Consider the following 20,482-nt stretch of genomic DNA (forward strand, 5'->3'; position numbering starts at 1 on the left):
CTTCTTTTCAGAAGGAATCATATCTTCTTTTCATCTCCTGGATGAAAAGGTAAATCACAAGATCATGATTTGCTCAAGGCTACACTGTAGGAGATCACAAAGTGGATTTGGATCCAGTTTCTCTGAGTCCAATGCCGACAATCTTTCCTCAGAGCTACTCAATTCTGTTCGTTCCCTCACTTCTGAGCAGGCGCCGTGCCTTCAAAGGAGGACATGCCGACTCTTCTTGCTTTCCTTTCTGCTCTCCTTCCTCAACACTTCATGCCCGAGGAACAGCACAGATGCGGTGGCTGGCTGGGGAGATGGTGATGCCTATTCTGGATTTCAGGGTCAGCTTCTCATTATGGGGGGGCTTAAAGGTAAATTTTTGCAAAAGGGAAGTGAAGAAAATAAACAGCTCAGTCTTGGCCAGCTGTTCTCCAAGGCATGCCCGCTTTCCTGAAAGACAAGAATATAAGACGAGTTATCTTCCCTGGTGGTGCCGATGCTCGCCCTGATTGAAATCTACTGTGTCTTCAAAATCTGAACAGAGGAGGGCCTGCTAGGCCATGGGGCTTTCAATCTGACAACCACCTGGCTTAAGCATAAACTTTAGTCCAGACTCACAAACTCCAGTGCCTTCAGCGGTCAGACAGGTGAGGCACGGGGGTGAAGGGGCAGCAAGTAGACAATAGAAGTAGGAGGCCTGGGTTGACCTAGAAAGGATGTCTAGCCTACAGGCTTTCAGAAATCCATTAGCAAACAATGACAAAGGGGAAAACAAAACTCTGTTGTTTTTTTAGTTATTAAAAAAAAACTGTCCAAAAATTAGCCAGTAAGTGTCAGAGCAGGGCTTCCGAAGCACAGGGCATCTTTCCCCTATGTCACGTTTTCCTCCTCAGTGATTGGGGCCTCACTGACATGGATGCGCTCCACATATGAACTGCTTCAGCCTCACTCCTGGAACAATCCTTGTACATGCGGTCCTTCCCCCAACAGGGCCTTTGCTTCTAAGGTGTGGGCCCCAGGCTGGATCCTTCAGGCCGAGGCTCATGCTGGGCCTGTCCTAACCACAAAACACTCCTTTGTATGAGTCCAGAGCTGGAGGCACAAGGTCAGAGATCCAATTCAACTCCTCCCATTTCATAGCCATGTGATTCGTGGCAATAAAGTAACCTCTCCAGGGATTAGTGGAAATGTGTGTGTTTAAGATGGGAACTTTATTTTATGTATTGTGTGAGCTACACACTGAATACAAAGAATGCATATAGCAAAACAAAGTATTTTGATACATCTTCTGGATAATCATAAACATTTTAGCTATAAATAGCATATCCTTAACTTCATCTGGTTAATTATAAAGAAAAAGAAGAAGGATACAATTGAAGAGACTACCCTTGAAAAAAGCCTTTTGGGTGGTAGCATAACTAAAATAGGTTGTGTATATTACACTCCTTTACTATGATACTTTCCGTGTTATGCCTTTTATTCTAAAATAATTTCAAATGTACAGAAAACTTGCAGAATAATATAGAAAACTGATGTTTCCTGAGTTATTTGTATAGTTATTTGTATGTAAACTGCCTATACAGTACCCATGAAATTTCAGTATGAATTCCCTGAATCACAGACATCTCCAACATAACACAATATAACCATAAAATCAGGAAATCATCACCATCTTCTCTGCTCCCAATCAGGTTTTGCCAGTTGTCCCAATAATGTCCTTTATTGTAAAATGATCAAGTTTAGTATGGCAGATTACATTAGGCTGTCATGCAAGGAATCTTCAACTTTCAAGACTGGCATTTTTGAAGATGACAGACCAATTATTTGGTAAATGTCTCTCATGTTTCCCATGATTAGAGTCAGGTCATGAGATCATGCATTTCTGGCGGGAATATCGCCAGAGTGAGGCTGTGCTCTTGTCATTTCACCCTATCAGGTGGTACACAGTTTTGATCGGTTCCTTTATTGGTGAAGTTAACTTTGATCACTTACTTACAGAGGAGTCCACGAACTTCTCCCCTGTGCAATTATTTTTGCTCTTTGTAAGTAATAAATGCTACTCGAGACTATGTTAATAGACCATTCCTCATTGAATTACTGTGTTTCACTGAAAATAACACCTAGCTGGACCATCAGCTCTACTGCGTGTTTCGGAGCAAAAATTAATATGAGACCCAGTCTTATTTTAATATAGCATAACACCAGGTTTTATATAATACAAGACCCGGTCTTATTTTACTATAATATAAGGCTGAGTCTTATATAATATACGACCCGGTCTTATGTTAATTATCGCTCCAAAAGATGCGTTCGAGCCAATGTTCTGGTTAGGTTTCATTTTTGGGGAAACATGGTAGTTTCTATTGCTATTTCTTGGTCAAATGTTTTATTACTCTAATGGCTGCCGATTCATGAGTTTTAAAATGTCATCATTCCCTCCACATTTCTTAGTTAGCATTCTGGGAAAGGAAATGCTTTCTCTCCTCCCCATTTTATTGATTCACTCATTTATTTATATCAGTATGAATTCACACATTCCTATTTTTAGTCAAAGGGTTTAAGTCTGTTATTATTTGCCTTGATTCTCAAGATATTCCATATTTGGCTAGTAAAGGCCCATTCAAGCTGGTATTTCCTCACTTTTGGTAACAAAAAGATATTCCAGGCTCATCTTATGCTTTCTCTTGCTGAGCCTGGAATCAGCCATTTTCCACAGAAGTCCTGGTTCCTTTTAGTGGATAATGATATCTGGAAAGCACGATCTGGACATTAGAGATGCTCACTGGTGTCAAGGTGGTGTTGTCCTCAGGACATCTCAGTGGGTAGAGCCAGGAAACCCATGTGTGTATGGAATGTGAGTATATACACACCCACATTTACATTTACAAGGCCTTACAATTAAGTTTGCAAAATTGTTGCAACAATATTGCTAACCTTTTTTCGATATTAGAGGGATTAGTCATTATAAATTTCTACCAACTTTACAGTTAACCAAGTTTACCATTTGGAGATGCTGAAAAGGCTGTGTGAAAAAGTTAGACGACCTGAACTTTTCGCCAACAATTCATGGCTCTTGCCTCACAACAATACACTAGCTCACATGGCACTGTCTGTGAAGGAGTTTTTAGCCAGTAAACAAATAAGTGTATTGGAACACCCTCCCTATTCACCTGATCTGCCCCAATGACTTCTTTCTTTACCCAAAGATAAAGGAAATATTGAAAGGAAGACATTTTGAAGACATTCATTGCATTAAGTGTAATACAACGACAGTTCTGATGGCCATTCCAGAAAAGGTTCCAAAATTGCTTTGAAGGGTTAACTAGGCACTGGCATCAGTGCATAGCTTCCCAAGGGGAGTACTTTGAAGGTGACCGTAGTGATATTCAGCAATGAGGTATGTAGCACTTTTTCTAGGATGAGTTTGCGACCTTAATTGTCAGATCTTCATATATTATTTCTACATCTATCTACCTGTCTACCTATCAAAAATAGAGTTCATATCCATCGCCCGGATTCCAACCCAACAAAACAGACTTCATTCTATTAGCTCCCTTTCTCTATTTGTATCTTCCTCCCACTATCTTCGATGTTTACTCTTGGATCAGCATCCCATTTATATAACTTATCTCCCTTCGCTGTCACAAGCACCCTGTGCAGGCCTCACCTCATTTTGATCATGCAATGACACCCACTTTAGGCGTCCGCCGACCCCTCCCTGTCGAATCCCTTTCTCACCCCACTTGGACTGCAGGACCCCACATTGGTCACCACCACCATCCCTCTTGCATGTCTATTGACCTATTTTCCCCCTAAATAATACATATTCAATGCAAAAGGAAAAAAGTGTGAAAAAGAAAAGTGTAAAAAAAGACGATGAGAGATGTGAAAATGCCATGGTTAAGACCTCAAAGCCTCAGTTTCGTTACCTATAAAGTGGTGATGCCAATTTGCACCTTGTAAGTTTACACAAGAACATGCTGCATGGGAACTGTTTGTATTTTTTTTCCCCTGCTTCATTTGTTGTCATATCCTCAGCGCTAAATACTTGGCACATAATAGATGCTCAGAAATATTTATAGAACTGAAGACTTGGGAAATTACTTGAAATAATCTAGGAAACATACCTTTTTCAATACTAAGAAATATATTCAGAAGTTTTGTTATTCATTTGACAATGTTTTAAGTAAATGTCCTTCTGGAACTGGCTGGTTTGGAAACGTGAGAGTTTTTACAGCATCCTCTTTTGTACTATTGAGTTGTCTACCATGTAAATGCATTAACTAGATTCTAAAATCTAATTAAAATTAGAAAAGGCAAAAGGACTTCTGGGAGTGTTGACACTGTCAAGCTGCGGTAATCAGTCACTCCTGATGCCCACGATAAGCAAGCAGCCCTTTTCCTTGATCCCTTTCATCCCCTTATTATAAATCATCTCAAGTGTGAGTGGGTGGCCCTTGAAAAGAATTTGGGACATTTAAAGATTCTCTAAAGACAACTAGTGCCCAGCCTTCTCTGTTAGCAAGAGTTGAGGTCTGAGTCTCTGTCCCCAGTGTTCTGGGGGACAGAACAAAGTGAAGCTGAAATCAGAGGCCAGTGAGGGCTGAGAAGTCAGGGCAGCCTGAAGCAATGCTGACCAGGGAGTCCTGCGGTGCAACCACAGCCACAGGGAGGCACGCTGGGCAGGGCTATCTGGAGATGGTTCACCTAAGGCAAAAGACCGCAGGGAGAAGAGCAGGAAGGGCGGAGAGTGGGACTCTGGACTCACACACTCATCCTTCGCAACTTACCTATTGAGAAAGGCAGAAAGGCTTCCCTTTTCTTAAACTGTCCATTCTCCAGGAAATGCTGCGGATTGAATGTGTCAGGGGTGGCCCACTCTGTGGGGTCCCTGTGCAGTGCAGTCAGATTGGTCAGGATTATGGTCCCCTGGAGAAGGCAGAAAAGACTCAGGCAAGGCTTGCCCCTCACAACACACCTCTGCAGAGGGGTGGAAGTCCCCTGCTCCCAAGCCCGGGCCTGACCACATCCCCCCTCCCCAACCCACCATCTTCTGAGACACCCACCCCACCCATGACCCTGCTCTTTGCCACGGGATAACTTGCAATGATGCCCTGGAATCGCCTGCTGGGAATTTTACTAGGGAAATGTGGCTCCTCTTCACTGCAGTATGGATCTTATCCACAGGACAAGTAAGTGCAGGACTTGGGAGGGGCACGTATGCATCAACGAGAGAAGAACATAACAGCCTGCCAGTCAGTACTGCACCGAAATCAACCCCTTTGCTCAGTGAAGTGATAACTATGGCAGCTCTACCAAGATAAAAGATGGCTCATTCTGTTTCTCCCATGTTCTTCCCTCCAATGTCCACTTCACTGCAGAAGAGGTTTAATGATAGAATCAGGTGCCCAGTCAAAGGAATCACTACCATGAAAGTATACAGAAAGAACCCCAAGAGTCCTCCTTAAAGCCTGCCTTCCCCTTATTGTGCCTTCATCTGATCCTTCAGTGAGGCTGGCCAATTTTACTTGAAATTTCTTTTGATTCTGTCACCTCCATTCTATGTCCACTGTTGCCCTCTTAGTCCAGGCTACCAACCTTGATTGCCTACACTCCTATAATAGCTGGCTAACTATGCCTCATATCCTCTCTTTCCCCTTTCAATCTGCTCCACACTCTGAAAGCAGAGTGATCTTTGAACATCCTTGAATCATGTCACACCCATCTACCCATCTACCTACAAGTGGAACTGGATAGATACCCTTCAATAGCTTCGCATCTCTCTGAGGTGAGAGATCCATTGCCTGACCCCTATTCGGGCCACACGCTCTCTGCCTGCACTCTCTCTCCTATTACCTTGGCCTGCTTTACGTGTCTCAAACATGCTGTGTTCCCACTCATTCCCATGCCTTTTTAAATGTTGTTTACAGAGTCTGGAATGTTTTTTCTCCCACTTTGTCACTGAACTAACTCATAATTATTCTGTTATCCTCGGCTCCAACATCACTTCCTTTCAAAGACTTCTCTGACCACTCCTGCTCTTACTACCCATTCCAGCCAGCCAGTGAAATTTTGAAACCAGTGAATTTTTTCCCTTGAACAGTTATCCTGGTTTCTATGCATGTACTTACATGATAATTTTCCTCTTGGTTGTTTTCCCAGACCTGAGCATTTCAGGTGCTTAACAATCATTTGTTGAATTAATAAAGAATAATCACAACTGTTTGAAGCCCTTTCTATACTAAGCATTAGGTTAAATGTACTATATGCTGGACCTCACTTTACCTCCACCTGTGAGGTAGGTTTAAATGCATTTTACAAATAAAGAAATTGAACGTCCTAGAAGTTAATAATGTGCCCTGAGTTACGTAATGGGAATAGATAAAGCCACGATTTCCACCAGGTCTATTTGACATCAAAACCATGGCTCTTAGCCTTTACAACATACTCAATTAGGTCTCTGAGTTTCCAGGATGGTTAGTAAAGTTGACATTAAAAATCGGTGGGAAAATGAATCTGTTGAGCTGCGCTGATTCTCTGGACCTCAATGAATTGCTAGAAAATTGCAAACAGCACCTGTGAAATAATTTAAACCTCAGCCTTCACCTACAACAGTCAATCAGTTAGAAAATAGTGAATGTAGTAGCTGTAGGAATAGCTGCTGTTCCTGACTCTGCAGGGACAGTGACCAAGGAGTATCCAATGGGTAAGCTCCTCGGGTTCAAGCCTCTTGAAATCGTCTCCAGGTAGGACACACATAATGAAACACACACAAGCTGGACTGGACCCACAACGAGGTGAGAAAGCAAAGGAACTGTAAATGTGCAGTGCGCAGAGAGGACGCTAGGGGGCGGAGGAGAACTGCCTGCTGAAATCCTAAGATGGGTGAGCGGAGTGAGATCACAATTTCTTTTGTGAGAAGACAGAATTTAACAGGAACCAACTGAAAACAATTGCAAGAAGACTCTTTTAAGTCAAAGTAAATTAACTCCTGTGTAGAGAACATGGTGTACTACAAAAAAAGATGAGCCTGGGAATGAGAACAGATATAGTTCTGGAACTCAACTCGTCACTTTGTAGTTGAGAGTTCTCACATAAGGTGAATCACTCCGAGCCTTGAATTCCCAGTTTATAAAATAAGAATAAAAGTTATTCTGAGGACTAATTAAGACATTTAGAAAGAACCTATGTTGTCCATGGCACATAATTATTGCTTAATAAGTGTTGGTTCCGTTCTCTCCTTTTCTAGTAATTAATTTTGCACACACTTGGATTGGTTTCTCTTATGAGACGGTCCCAAAACAGGGCTGTAAGTAAAAGCTGGACAAATGCCTGTGGGGATAGTATGTTACAAACACCAGCACTGATGTGATGTTGGCCCAGGTGCTCTCAACTGTCCCTTCATATTGTATTATGCGTCCAGCACAGTATCGTGAGGCAGAATTTTCCAAAGTAAATCTGGCAAGTCCCTAGTCCTGTGAGATGCTCTAATAAGGCAAAGAATAAGATTCGATGACAAAGTCTGACTACGAACTGCTGCCGGCTGTATCTCCACAAAGATTCACAGTACACATTATATAACAAAACCAACAGTGAGAAATTCTACAGCAAAGAAAAGTCAACCTTTGCGTAAACGTATTTGACCTGAGAATCCCCCTTCTCCTCCATAATAACTATCAATATCTCTAAAGGCCACACAAGGGGGAAAAAACTAGTGTTAAATCGGGTATCACATACCTCGCTCCCCATTTAAGTGATTCCTAGGGCAAGAATACAATGTCACTTTTCAAGTTCAGATTCGTACCATTTAAAAAGATGCACTTGAAGATCTGAGGCAGGGAGTCCCTAATTACCTTGGGCAGGTGGTATCCAGCCAGGGTGGTATCGACTGTCACTTCCCTGGGCACATTCAGGGGGATGATATTTCCCATTCTCTGCACCTCGTGGATAACGGCATTGGTGTAGGGCATGGACTCTCGAGCGGCCATGCTCGGCGGCTGCGACCGGCCGATCACTGTGTCGATCTCAGCTTGTACTTTTTCTGGAAAAGAGGAGAAAGCTCTAGTATTCGATGATGCCACAACTTTCCTTGAGCTTGGTTACGCTATGGAATGGAATAACCAGAATCAGAATGGCTAAAATTAGAGTAGGCTTTCTAGACTCTTGTTTCTCAAGGAAGTGTAAGAGTGGAAAGCAGGCCCTGGTGTAAGACAATTCTGGTGGCACACATTTGCTCTAACCAATTACTGTTCTACGTTACTTAAAACCTGTGATCCTCAGTTTCCTCCTCTTATTATGTGAGGGTAAATCTACCTTCATCTTAAGGATATTTGAGATTTATGCGAATTGATATAGGTGAGCACCCAACAAATGATAGAAGCTGGTGTTTCTCAATATGTTTTTCCTTTTTCTATAGTAATAGAGATTTTAACTGGATACCTGGTTTCCCAGCCAAAGACCAATTTCCCACATTTTTTGTGGCTACATGTGACTATGTGACTGAGTTCTGAACAATAGAATGTATGTAGGAGGGATGTTTAATACTTGCAATATGCCCTTAAAGAAGGGTATATGCTGCCTTCTTCTTCTTCCCTTCTTATTGGTGGAAAAGCAGCTGTACGGTGGAGCCATCTTGAGAGTGGCATCATTTTAGACACAACAGAAAAACATATTGGAAAGAGCTTGGAACCCAAATGGCTCCGCAGAGTCCAATTTAAAGGTTTACTTGTGAGGGAAATAAATTTCTTTTTATTTTTACAGTCCATTTAAAAATTAAAATATTGGTAGAATATACATAACATAAAATATATCATCTTAATCATTTTTAAGTGTACAGTTTAATAGTGTTAAGTATATTCACATTATTATGTAAGCAATCTCCAGAACTTTTTTTATTATGCAAAATAATAAAGCTACATTCACTAAACAATGACTCCCCATTTTCCCCAGCCTCTGGCAACTACCATTCCACTATCTGTTTCTATGAATTTGAGTGCTCTTGGTACTATATATGTAAGTGGAGTCATACAGTGTTCATGTCTTTGTGACTGGATTATTCAACTTAACATAATGTCTGAAAGGTTCATCCATTGTACCATGTATCAGACTTTCCTTCCTTTTTAAGGCTGAATAACATTCCAATATACCCCACATTTTGTTTATCTGCTCATTCATCAGTGGCCACTTGGATTACTTCCACCTCTTGGCTCTTGTGAATAATATTGCTATGAACATGGGTGTAAACTTTTATCATCTTAAGCCATTATTATTTTAGAGCTTCTGTAGAAGCCAAGTCTATATCCTAACTAGGCAGCTTTTAAACTGTTTTAAAAATGTAATTCACAGTTACAAAAGCATTTTACATCATGACACAGAATATATATATATATTCTCAGAATATATATATTTTTTTTCATGAAGAAACTTATCCGTACTACATGGGGAGCTTTCTGATCTTTTCTATTTTATTTTTTTTTTTTAGGAAAAAAAGATCCAGTAAGTTGATTTTATATCCTTTTAATAAACTGTTACCCACAGTTTAAAAAACTGTATCATAACAGATCTGATCCATCATGTACTCAAACTATTCTGGGACCTGGAGAGAGAAAAATAATTATAACAGTCACAGTCATTGAGTGGGGAAGACATGCAATCTGAGGAGAAGATGTATAAATAATGTGAGATAAGGACAGTAATGGAGGTGCATTAGGTCATCTCTAGAGGAAGAAAATGCTCGTAACATCTTAGACAAGTGGGGAAACAACTTATGAGGGGTAGTATTTAGTAGATTCTCCAAACAGAGCTAGCTAGTGGTTTACCATGTAGAGAAATCAGGGAAATACATTCTTGTAGATGGAAGAACAGGTGTGATGACACAGAGGCATAAATAATGACTGTGCAAAGAAAATGACGTGTAATTTAGTGAAGCAACCATGTAGGGAGGTGGAGTTGAGACTGCTAAGGCAGAGAGGCACCTCCGAGGCTGTGATATAACAGACCAAGGAGTCTGAACTTTATCCACATGGCAATGGACGACATTAATTAAAAGGAGGGAAGGCTAGGACCATATTTCCCTTCCCTCTTTCCTTCCCTCTTTCCTTCCTTCCTTCTTTCCTTCCTTCCTTCCTTCTTTCCTTCCTTCCTCCTTCTTTCCTTCCTTCTTTCCTTCCTTCCTTCCTTCCTTCCTTCCTTCCTTCCTTCCTTCCTTCCTTCCTTCCTTCCTTCCTTCCTTCCTTCCTTTATTGTTTTGTACGATCTGACGTCTAACTTCTCCTAGAACCAGATTTCATGTGAGAATATCACTCTTTCCTGGAACTCACCACCATGTCAATTACCTTCACCGGTTTCCCCACTAGACTGAGTTTCCTGAGTTTCCTGAGGGCAGGGTCTCTTATATTTGTATTACGTGGATCCATCACAATCCTGACAGAAACATTGAAGCGCCTGCCCATTCTGAGTCCACATTGCCTCCTACCTATCTTCCCATTCTACCATGCTATCTTTTGCCCCCGACTTTGGGGCAGTGTGTTCCAGGAGGCACTACTGTGCCCTGGCCCAGGCCTACTCCCTGACACGCTCACCTTGGATTTCCGGGTAGAGAGCCATGAAAAGCAGACCCCAGCGCAGTGTCGTCGAAGTTGTCTCCGTTCCAGCAAAGAACAGGTCCAGGGTACTGACGATGAGGTTTTCGTCATTGAAGCTTGATGTAGGATTGTCCGCATGCTAGAAAGCACCACGTTTATTAGTTTATTCAGAGGGTGCTCAGTTGCCACAGCACACAGAGGCTTCACGTGGAAGGGAAGATCCCCAGGAGAAAGGGCTTTTCCCTCAGTCTCCTCAGGGGGCAGGGTCTTATTACAGCAATATCTTTGTTAGCATCTTCCTGCCCAACTGCTGGGAGCTATCATTAGTTTCGGTGGGTGAAAATCAAGACTATTATTTATGTGTATAATTTGGGAGAAGCTATCTGTAAGTGGAAAGAGAGGCTACGAGTACAGTGGAGAGACAGATATTGGGTTCCAATATCAGCCACACAACTCACTCTCTCTATGACCCAGGGCAAGTGACCTAACCTCTCTGTGCATCACTTTCCTGTGTTATAAATAGAAATAACAAAACACACCCATGAAGATGACATTAGGAATCACGTGAGATGCGAAGGGTACACAGCAAATACTCGTCAAATATTTACACTGATACTAGAAGGAATAAACTGAATTCCTGTCATGTACAGTAATTTACACGTCTCTCAGTTAATCTTTTCCTCCTCGGTGGAATCTTTCTGATTCTATTAACCAATCCTCATGGCATTTCATCACCTTTATCTCTTCCTCGGAAAGCTTCAATTTGTCAACATTCCCTCCATGTGTGGTCCCATACCTGCACACCACATAGCAAGTGAAGTTTCCTCCTCTGAGCAGAAGTCAATGCTTCTATTAATATTATGCCAATAAGCTGAAATAAGGCAGGAGATGGGAAAGAAATCCACCATTCTGCCAACTTCCACAGTAGGAACAGATAGTATGATGAGTCAAAAACTGTGACATTACTGCAATGATGCGTGTTAATCAGAAGGGTTAGTGTGTTCAAAGCTACACATCCAATTCGGCTTTTTCTCCTGTTTCTTACCAATAATGTTGGGAAGCGGATGATATGGGGTCCCACTTAGGCACTGAGGATTAGCTCTGGCCTCCGACTCGGCTTTACTCGTGTTCTGCACTGGGGACTGAGGGAAGGGGTAGGTCACTGGGCACAGGTCCAACTAATAACGAAATGGTGCTCTGAGGCTCAGTTCTTATCTTTCCTTTTTTCATATTCCTTCAGCTATGCATATAGGGTACAGAATAGAAGATGAAAAGGCAGTATTTGGGCATTCCCAAGGCCTCAAGCCAAATGTCACCGAACCCCTGTCTTTATTTTTAATTACCTCATCCATCCTGACCTAATGGTCCTGTCACATTCTATGAAATACTGCCTCTATATTTATTACCCTGTGGTAGGCTGATAATGACCCACAAAGATGTCCATGTCTAATTACTGGAACCTGTGAATGTTATCTCATATGGAAAAGGGACTTTATAGATATGATTAAGGTAATGACCTTGATATGGTTAGATTATCCTGGATAACCCCAGTGGGCCCAAGATAATCACAAGAGGCAAGAGGGTAGTAAGGGAAGATGGAAGGATGGTAGCAGAGAAGATGCTGCATTGATGGCTTTGACGATGTAGGAAGGAGCCATGAGCCAAGCAACATAGGCAGGCTCTAGAAACTGGAAAAGTCAAGGAAACAGATTCTCCTCTAGAGCTTTCCAAGGAGCCAGCCCTGCCAACCCTTTGACTTAGGCCCATCCAATTGATTTCAGACTTTTGACCTTCTGAGCTATAAGACAATAAATTTGTGTTGTTGTGAGTCACTAAGTTAATTTATTACAGCACCAATAGGAAACTAGTATATATACTTCCCCCTCGCCCCCATTTGTTCTTTAAAAACAAAACACAAGAAACAACTTTGGTTTCCTCACCTTTTCTATTTCATTGAGGTATGCATCAATAAAGTCCCTTGGTTTGTCAGGATTCCAATCTCTCCTGTGGTTTTCAATCACACGGGCAATAAACAATTGCAGTTTCTCCCATTTGACTAAGACTGTTTTGTGGGGTCCAGGAATGAATTTCATTATCCATGGAAACATATTATGCAGCTAATTGAGAAAAACAAAACAATCATGGAGACAACATGGTGTCAGTTTTCCACTTTTTCAGATAACCTAGGTGTTCTCTTTCTAGCTTTTCTTTGTTTACACTTAGTTCTTCACTCTTCTCATCAGTCTTATCCCTCTTCTCAAACTTCCAGCAAAGCATTTCAGCCCTCCGTCCAAAATATATCCAGTTTCAGACCACTTTACACCACCCCAACTGATTTGTCATCGTAGTATAAACCACCATTTCTTACCCGAATGCTATAACAGCCTCCAACAGTTTTTGTTTGTTTGTTTTGTTTTTAACTTTTCTTGTTTTTTTATTGGGGAATATTGGGGTACAGTGTGTTTTTCCAGGGCCCATCAGCTCCAGGTCATTGTCCTTCAATGTAGTTGTGGAGGGCGCAACTCAGCTTCAAGTCCAGTGGCCGTTTTCAATCTTTAGTTGCAGGGGGTGCATCCCACCATCCCGTGCGGAATTGAACTGGCAACCTTATTATTGAGCGCTCACCCTCTAACAAACTGAGCCATCTGGCCGCCCCCTCCAACGGTTTTTCTGATTCCATTCTTAAACCCATTCCCCATCTATATTCCATAGAACTTCCAGAATGATCATTTAACAGTTTAATCAGATCATTTCACTTTCTGGTTCTTAGTTCTTCAATGACGTTCCATGACGCACTTAAACTTCTACATCATTCTCTGAGCATATAAGCTCTACCCGAGCTGGCCCTGCAAACACCTGTCTCATCCTTTGCTGTCACTTCCTGCCATCTTACTTTCTCCAGTCCTGCCCCATTGGCCTCTGTGATGACATGAAGGATAGTCCTGTTTAGGCCTTTGCATTCGCTATTCCTTCCACCTGGAATGTTCTTCCTCTGAAATCTGTATAGTCCCAGCCCCTCACTTCATTAAAGTGCTGCTGAAAGGTCTACTTGGAGTGGTCATACCTGATGATCCCATAAGAGGCAGAAACACTGTCACCTCTTCCCATTCCTTTATTCTGTTTTGTTTTCTTCATGGCAATTATTGTTGCGTGTGAGTGATATATGTTATACATGTGTAACATATGTAAAATATATAATATATATATAGTAATATATATATTATATATGTACATATATAAATAATTATCATATATATATTTGTTAAATATATATATGTGTTTGTCTGCCTCCACTGAGGTGTAGTCTACATGTGGATAAGACATTTTTTGTGAAATACAGTAGTTTTGGAATATATTTTCTCTAACAGTATCTGGCTGTTTTCTACCAGATACTGCCCCTTCTTACCCTTCCAGGAATTTCTTTTCCCTGGGGAATGTCAGCTGGGTACCCACTGAACTCTCAGGACTCCCTGTGTTCTGTCTTAATAGAAAGGAGGAAAACGGAATCACTGAATTGGGGACTACCATGACTGGAAGTGAGAACAAGGAATTCATAAATAACTTTTACAGTAATAATAATAGCTCATATTCATTATGCCCTTTTCATGTGCCAGGAGTCATGCTAACTTCTTTATCCATTTTGGTGTGATGGATCCATAACCTCCAGGCAAAGATGCTAGCTAGGAATAAATAATAATAAATCCACTTCTGGACACCAGAGCGGTCCCTCAACACTTGAGGCTGGTTTTTCCCTAGAAGTATCTTTCAAATCCAGAAAATTGGCTGACAGACTAAGTAACTAAAAAGAGTTTTTGACGGACTCACAGTCCTCGAAGGACAAAAATGGAGTGCAGGGCCCACCAAGTGAGGGGTGAGATTTGAAGGCTAAATGTCTTTATCCTACCAAATTAGGAGTTTGATTATATCCTGTTGATGGGCATGTAAATACTGTAACTTTGGGAATCTTTAATGTCCTGGAATACACCTATATGTAGGAGAAATCAGTGGATGTACCCACAGGAACAGTTGTACTAGAATGTTTGTGGCAGCTTTATTCCTAACATCCAAAACCTGGAAACCACCCAGGTGTCCATCAGCAGAGAACAGAGTAACAGAGTGACACAGTCATAAAATGGAATGCAATCAGAATTTTCCAAAAGAGCCACTAACACAGTTGAATCTCAAAACAACCTGCCAAGGGCGAAGCCAGGCACGGACGAGTACTTCTGAGGGAGGAGGGAGATGGCTGGTTTCGGGAGGGACGTGGAGAGGAGACTCAAAGGCACTATTGCTCTTTTTAAATAAAACATCGGCTCATATGTGCATGTCATATCACAAATATTGAACAATATCTTCAAAAACACTAGAGTCACAGACTGATTTTAGATAAGTTTGTGTTGAAGTCAGGTTTAAAAATTTATATTTTAGCTTAAGTAAACCCATCTGTGTCTGACATTAGCCCCAAAGTCCTTAACCAAGATATAAAAAGAGAACCCCTTACATGGCAAAAGATTGACATCTCCAGAGCTATGACCTCATCCAGCAACCTCAGCATTTCTTGGAATTGATCATCCTGGTACTCGAAGCGCTCCCCAAAGGTGATGGAGCAAATAATATTGGAAACTGCACTGTTGATCTGGAAATGAGGGTTAAAAGGCTGTCCTGCAGGTGGAACAAAAGATGGATCCTTCAGATTGCTTTGTTTCTGTTTTCTACTAGATTCTACTAGGTTGGCGCAAAAGTAATCATGGTTTTTGCAATTATTTTTAACCTTTTAAGCCACAATTACTTTTGCACCACCCTAATGCATGACATATGACGTACTGAGTACAGAAACACATGTGAAGCTCTGGCCACAGCACTTTACACAGGGTCTGACATACAGCATGTACTCAGGCCTTGGAAGTCAAACTGATGACCAGGGTTTAAAATCAGTAATGTCTTTATTTTTTTAAAAAGGATTATAAAATATATATACAGCTAACATACAATATTATATTAGTTTCAGGTACACACAATAGTTATTCAACATTTATATACCTAAAACGAAGTGAGCACCATAAGTCCAGCAACTATCTGACACTGTACCTCCCTCTCACAATATTATTGACTGTATTTCCCATGTTGAATATTACATCCTCATGACTTCTTTCTTTTTTACCTGGAAATTGGAACCTCTTATTCTGCTTCAACTTTTCCCCCCTTTTGTAATTTTTCAATTACAGTTGACATTCAATATTATTTTATGTTAATTTCAGGTGTTCAGCGTTGTGGTTAGACATTTATATAACTTAAGAAGTGATCACTTTGACTAGTCTAGTACCCACCTGGCACTGTACATGTTATTACCATATTATTGACTATATTCCCTATGCTTTAATTTACATCCCCATGACTATTCTGTAACTTCTAATTTATATTTCTTAATGCCTTCACATTTTTCACCATCCTCCAAACCCCTTTCATCTAATACCCAACTGACACTATACGTAGTTATTAAAATATTATTGACTGTATTCCTTATGCTATACACTCATACTCATGACTACTTTGTAACACCAATTTCTACTTCTTAATCCCTTCCTCTTTTTCACTAATTCCCCAACCCCCTCCCATCTGGCAACCATCAAATTGTACTCTGTATCTATGAGTTTGTTTCTGTTTTGTTTGTTTATTTTGTTCTTTAGATTCCACTTATAAAAGAAATCACATTATATCTGTTTTTGATGTCTGACATACTCCACACAGCACAATTCCTTCCAGGTCCATCTATGCCACAGCATATGGTGAGAATCCATTCCCTTTTTATAGCCGAGCAATATTTCACTGTATAGATGTACCACCTATTCTTTATCCATTCTTCCATTGACAGACACCCAAGTTGTCTCCTCCTCTTGTCCACTGTAAACAATGCTGCAATGAACATATGGATGCACACATTCCATGGGAGTAGCATTTTGGTTTCCTTTGGATAATTTTCCAGAAGTGGGATTACTGGGTCCTTTGTCACTTGTTATGGCCTTTGTTTTAAAGTATATTTTGTCTGGTATAAGTATTGCTACCACAGATTGTTTTGCTTGTTTCCATTTTCATAAAATATCTTTTTCCCATCCTTTACTTTCAGTCTGTGTATGTCTTTTGATCTTAAGTGAGTCTCTTGTAGGCAGCATATATAAGGGTCTTGTTTTCTTATCTATACAGCTACCTTACCTTTTGATTGGAACATTTAATCCAGTTACATTTAAAGTAATTTTTGATAGATATGTCATTACTGCCATTTTATTATTCATCTTTTTCGTTTGTTTGTTTGTTTGTTTGTTTGTTTTTGGCTTAAAGAAGTCCCTCTAACATTCCTTGTAAGACTGGTTTGGTGGTGAGGAACTCCTGTAGTTTTTTCTTCTCTGGGAAGCTCCTTGTCCTTTGATTTTAAATGATAGCTTTCCTGGGTAATCTTTGTTGTAGGTCCTTCCTTTTCATCACTTTGATTATTTCCTGCCAATCCCTTCTGGCCCGCAAAGTGTCTGTTGAGAAATCAGCTGACAATCATATGGAGACTCCCTTGTAGGTAACTAACTGCTTTTCTCTTACTGCTTTTAAGATTCTTTCTTTGTCTTTAAACTTTGACATTCTAATAATGATGTATCTTTGTGTGGGCCTCTTTGTGTTCATCTTTTTTGGGACTCTCTGCACTTCCTGCGCTTGTATATCTATTTCTTTCTTCAGGGTAGAGAAGTTTTCAGTCATTATTTCTTCAAATGGGTTTTCAATTCCTCGCTCTCTTCTCATTCTGGTGCCCCTATCATGTGAATGTTGGTATATTTGATGTTGTCCTGGAGGCCCCCTTAAACTCTCCTCAGTTTTTTGGATTCTTTTTCTTTTTGCTGTTCTGATTGTGTTCTGCTATCTTATCTTCTAAATCACTAATTGATCCTCTCCTTCATCTAATCTACTGTTGATTCCCTCTGATGTATTCTTCAGTTATTGTAGTCTTTATTTCTTACCAGTTCTTTTTATGTTTTCTCTCCATTTTTATGATTCCTATGTCTTCGTTGAAGTTCTCCCTAAGATCACTGAGCATCCTTCTAACCAGTATTTGGATCTGTACATCTGGTAGATAGCTTGTCTCCTTTTTGGTTAGTTGATTTTCTAGAGCTTTGTTCTGTTCTTTTATTTGGGAAATGTGTCTTTTTCTCCCCATTTTGGCTGCTTCCCTGTGTTTATTTCTATGTAGGGCTGCTATGCCTCTGAGTATCGGCCTTATGTATTTGGTGTCCTGAGGGATGCAGTGGTGCAATCTGCCTTGTCACCAGAGCATGGTGCTCCAGATGTTTCCCTTGTGTGGGTTGTGTGTGCCATCTGTTGTACAGACTTGACTGCTGTTTGCATATCAATAGGAGGGATTGACCCTCAGGAAGATTGGTTGCAAGGACTGGCTATGACTACAGTGGAAGACCTGTGGTGCAGGGCAGGACTCTAAAGAACAGGGTTCGGTTTAGCAGAGCTCTGGTGCCTGCCTAGTATGCCCTTTGTGTTTGTCATCCTTGGAGTTGGCTGGGTGATGATCTGGCCCAGTCTGAAGCTGGCCACTGGGACTGTCAGCCCTGTGGCCTCTTGGGAGGAGATCCAAGTTCTGTTGCAGTCTCTCCTTCCTGGGCCCAACTGACATGAGCTCCAAAGCAATCCCAAGATGGCTGCCATCTGTGCTGTGCTTGGCGGTGCCTCGAGAGGCCAATCTGTGAATGAAGGCTGGCTGCCACTGGTACTGGGCTTAGGGCTGTGCAGCCAAAAGTAAGGGACATGTGGAAGCCAGATGTTGCTTGTTTGGGTTTTGTGAACCTTTGAGAGATTTTAGGAATGTCTACAGTATGAGCCAAGGCAGGCCATTTATATGTTAAAGCCACTGGAAATGGCTAGTGTGTACCTAAATGGTGGGTGGAGTGTGGTTTCAGGGAATCACTAGGGTAGGGCAGCAGAAAGGTGATAGCCAGTTTGATGGAGACTCAGATATGGTGTATGCCTGCACCAGCATGTGTCTGTGCTCATCTGCATGCAGGAAGTGGGGAGGACTCAACAAGGAAGCAATGGCTTCTCCAAGCTCCTCCCTCCGGGAGAAAGCCACCCCTCCAGCCCTCACCCTGCAGCTAAACAATTCACTTCCTCCCCATATGTCCCTGGTGCCTGTTGCCTTCCATTTGCTGTCCTAATGCTGGAACTCAGAGTGAGTGAGTCCATCAGCGAGTAAGTAAGGCTTTGTGCACTCCCTTTAAAAGGAGTGCCTGGAAGTGCAGCCCTCTTCCCCTCCCCGCCCCGCTTTGTCTCACTCACCCTAATCTCCACTGGTTTTCACAGCTAGAAGCAATGGGGACTTCTTTCCCTGGCACTGTCCCTGGAATGGGGAGAGGCTGTGATTTCTCACTCCTCAAAAGGGACCTCCACAGCCAAGATATCCCTCCCAGTTTTTATGGGTTACATGTGGGTGTGGGACCAGACTATTTTTTGTCTCTGCCCCTCCTACCAGTCTTCATATGGCTTCTTCTGTATGTCCATAGTTATAGGGTTTTGGTTCAGCTAGTCTTCAGGTGATTCTCAGTAATGGTTGTTCTGTGGTTTTGTTGTAGTTGATGTGGTTCTGAGAGGGGGTGAGCACAGTTTACCTTTGTCATCTTGACTAAAAATTAGATCTGTTATAACTTTAATCTCCATCTTGTTGTACTTAATTCTAGAGCTCCATGATGGCGGGGTCATGATTAGTTCATAGTTACATTCTCAGTGCCTAACACAGTGCTGGGCACAGGATAGGCACTTACGTGCTTCCTAAGTACCTGTTCAGTGAAGGAATGAGCCAGTCTTCTGCATCTGTCCTGAGAAACACTCACCGTTCTCCTCTTCTATTGTCTGGTTGAGGTGTTGGGTCTCCTCCTGTATGCGTTCCTCTAAGCTCCTCTTTCCTAAGCCAAAGTTCCTTAGTGTTGTCAGGGTGAACCTTCTCTGCTCCTTCCATACCTGGCCATTGGACATAATCAATCCTGAGAATAAGAAAGCCAATATTATAAAAAGAAAGCAAGCAAATGATATGGAGATATGTGTCAGACGGAGGGAAGGATAAGGGCATTAGGCATTTGAAAACTATACAGAGAAATCACCCCAAAGTAAGGATATAATTGCTGGCATGTATTGATTACAATGCCAGAAACTTTAGTATTTCTTATGCATTATGTAATTTAGTATTCACAAAAACTCTATGAGGTAGATATAATTATTACTCCCTTTTCCAATTTTGCTGATGAGAAAATAGAAGCACAAGGGATAAAGTAAACTTTGCAAGGTCACAGAGTTAGTAAACAGCTGAACAGACATTTAATTTCATCTCTGCCTGACTCTGAATCCCATACTTCATTTACTAGTCACATAGGTATATGAGGTCTGACAATTAAGTTTGTGAACTCATCTTGGAAAAATGCTACATACCTCATTACTGAATATCACTATGGTCACCTTCAAAGTACTCCCCTTGGGAAGCAATACACTGATGCCAGCATCTAGTCCACCTTTCAAAGCAATTTTGGAACTCTTTTTCTGGAATGGCCATCAGAGCTGTTGTCATATTACGCTTGATGTCCTGAATGTCTTCAAAATGTCTTCCTTTCAATATTTATTTTATCTTCAGGTAAAGAAAGAAGTCATTGGGGGTCAAATCAAGTGAGTAGGGAGAGTTATTTGTTTATTGGCTAAAACTCCCTCACAGTGTTGTTATGTAAGAGTCATGAATTGTTGGCAAAAAGTTCAGGTCGTCTAACCTTTTAACACAGCCTTTGCAGCACTTCCAAATAGTAAGCTTAGTTAACTATTTGTCCAATTGGTACAAATTCATAATGAATAATCCCTCTGATGTCAAAAAAGGTTATTAACAT

The 20,482-nt window shown here is 41.2% G+C and overlaps 1 protein-coding gene across 1 annotated transcript in view; it reads right to left on the reverse strand.

Moving 5' to 3' along the window:
- Window positions 1-212: 212 nt before the first annotated feature.
- The window catches only part of LOC117027269 (cytochrome P450 2J2-like), a 30,953-nt gene continuing 10,683 nt past the window's right edge, over window positions 213-20,482 (reverse strand). Inside the window, exons 3-9 of the mRNA XM_033114840.1 lie at window positions 19,448-19,597; window positions 15,073-15,233; window positions 12,512-12,688; window positions 10,569-10,710; window positions 7,842-8,029; window positions 4,779-4,917; window positions 213-438 (exon numbers count right to left, since the gene is read on the reverse strand). Coding sequence (XP_032970731.1) covers window positions 260-438; window positions 4,779-4,917; window positions 7,842-8,029; window positions 10,569-10,710; window positions 12,512-12,688; window positions 15,073-15,233; window positions 19,448-19,597 — 1,136 coding nt within the window. The 3' untranslated portion in view covers window positions 213-259. The remainder of the gene's footprint in view (window positions 439-4,778; window positions 4,918-7,841; window positions 8,030-10,568; window positions 10,711-12,511; window positions 12,689-15,072; window positions 15,234-19,447; window positions 19,598-20,482) is intronic.

This window comes from Rhinolophus ferrumequinum, chromosome 9 (genome assembly GCF_004115265.2).
Source record: "Rhinolophus ferrumequinum isolate MPI-CBG mRhiFer1 chromosome 9, mRhiFer1_v1.p, whole genome shotgun sequence".
Lineage (NCBI taxonomy): Eukaryota > Metazoa > Chordata > Mammalia > Chiroptera > Rhinolophidae > Rhinolophus > Rhinolophus ferrumequinum.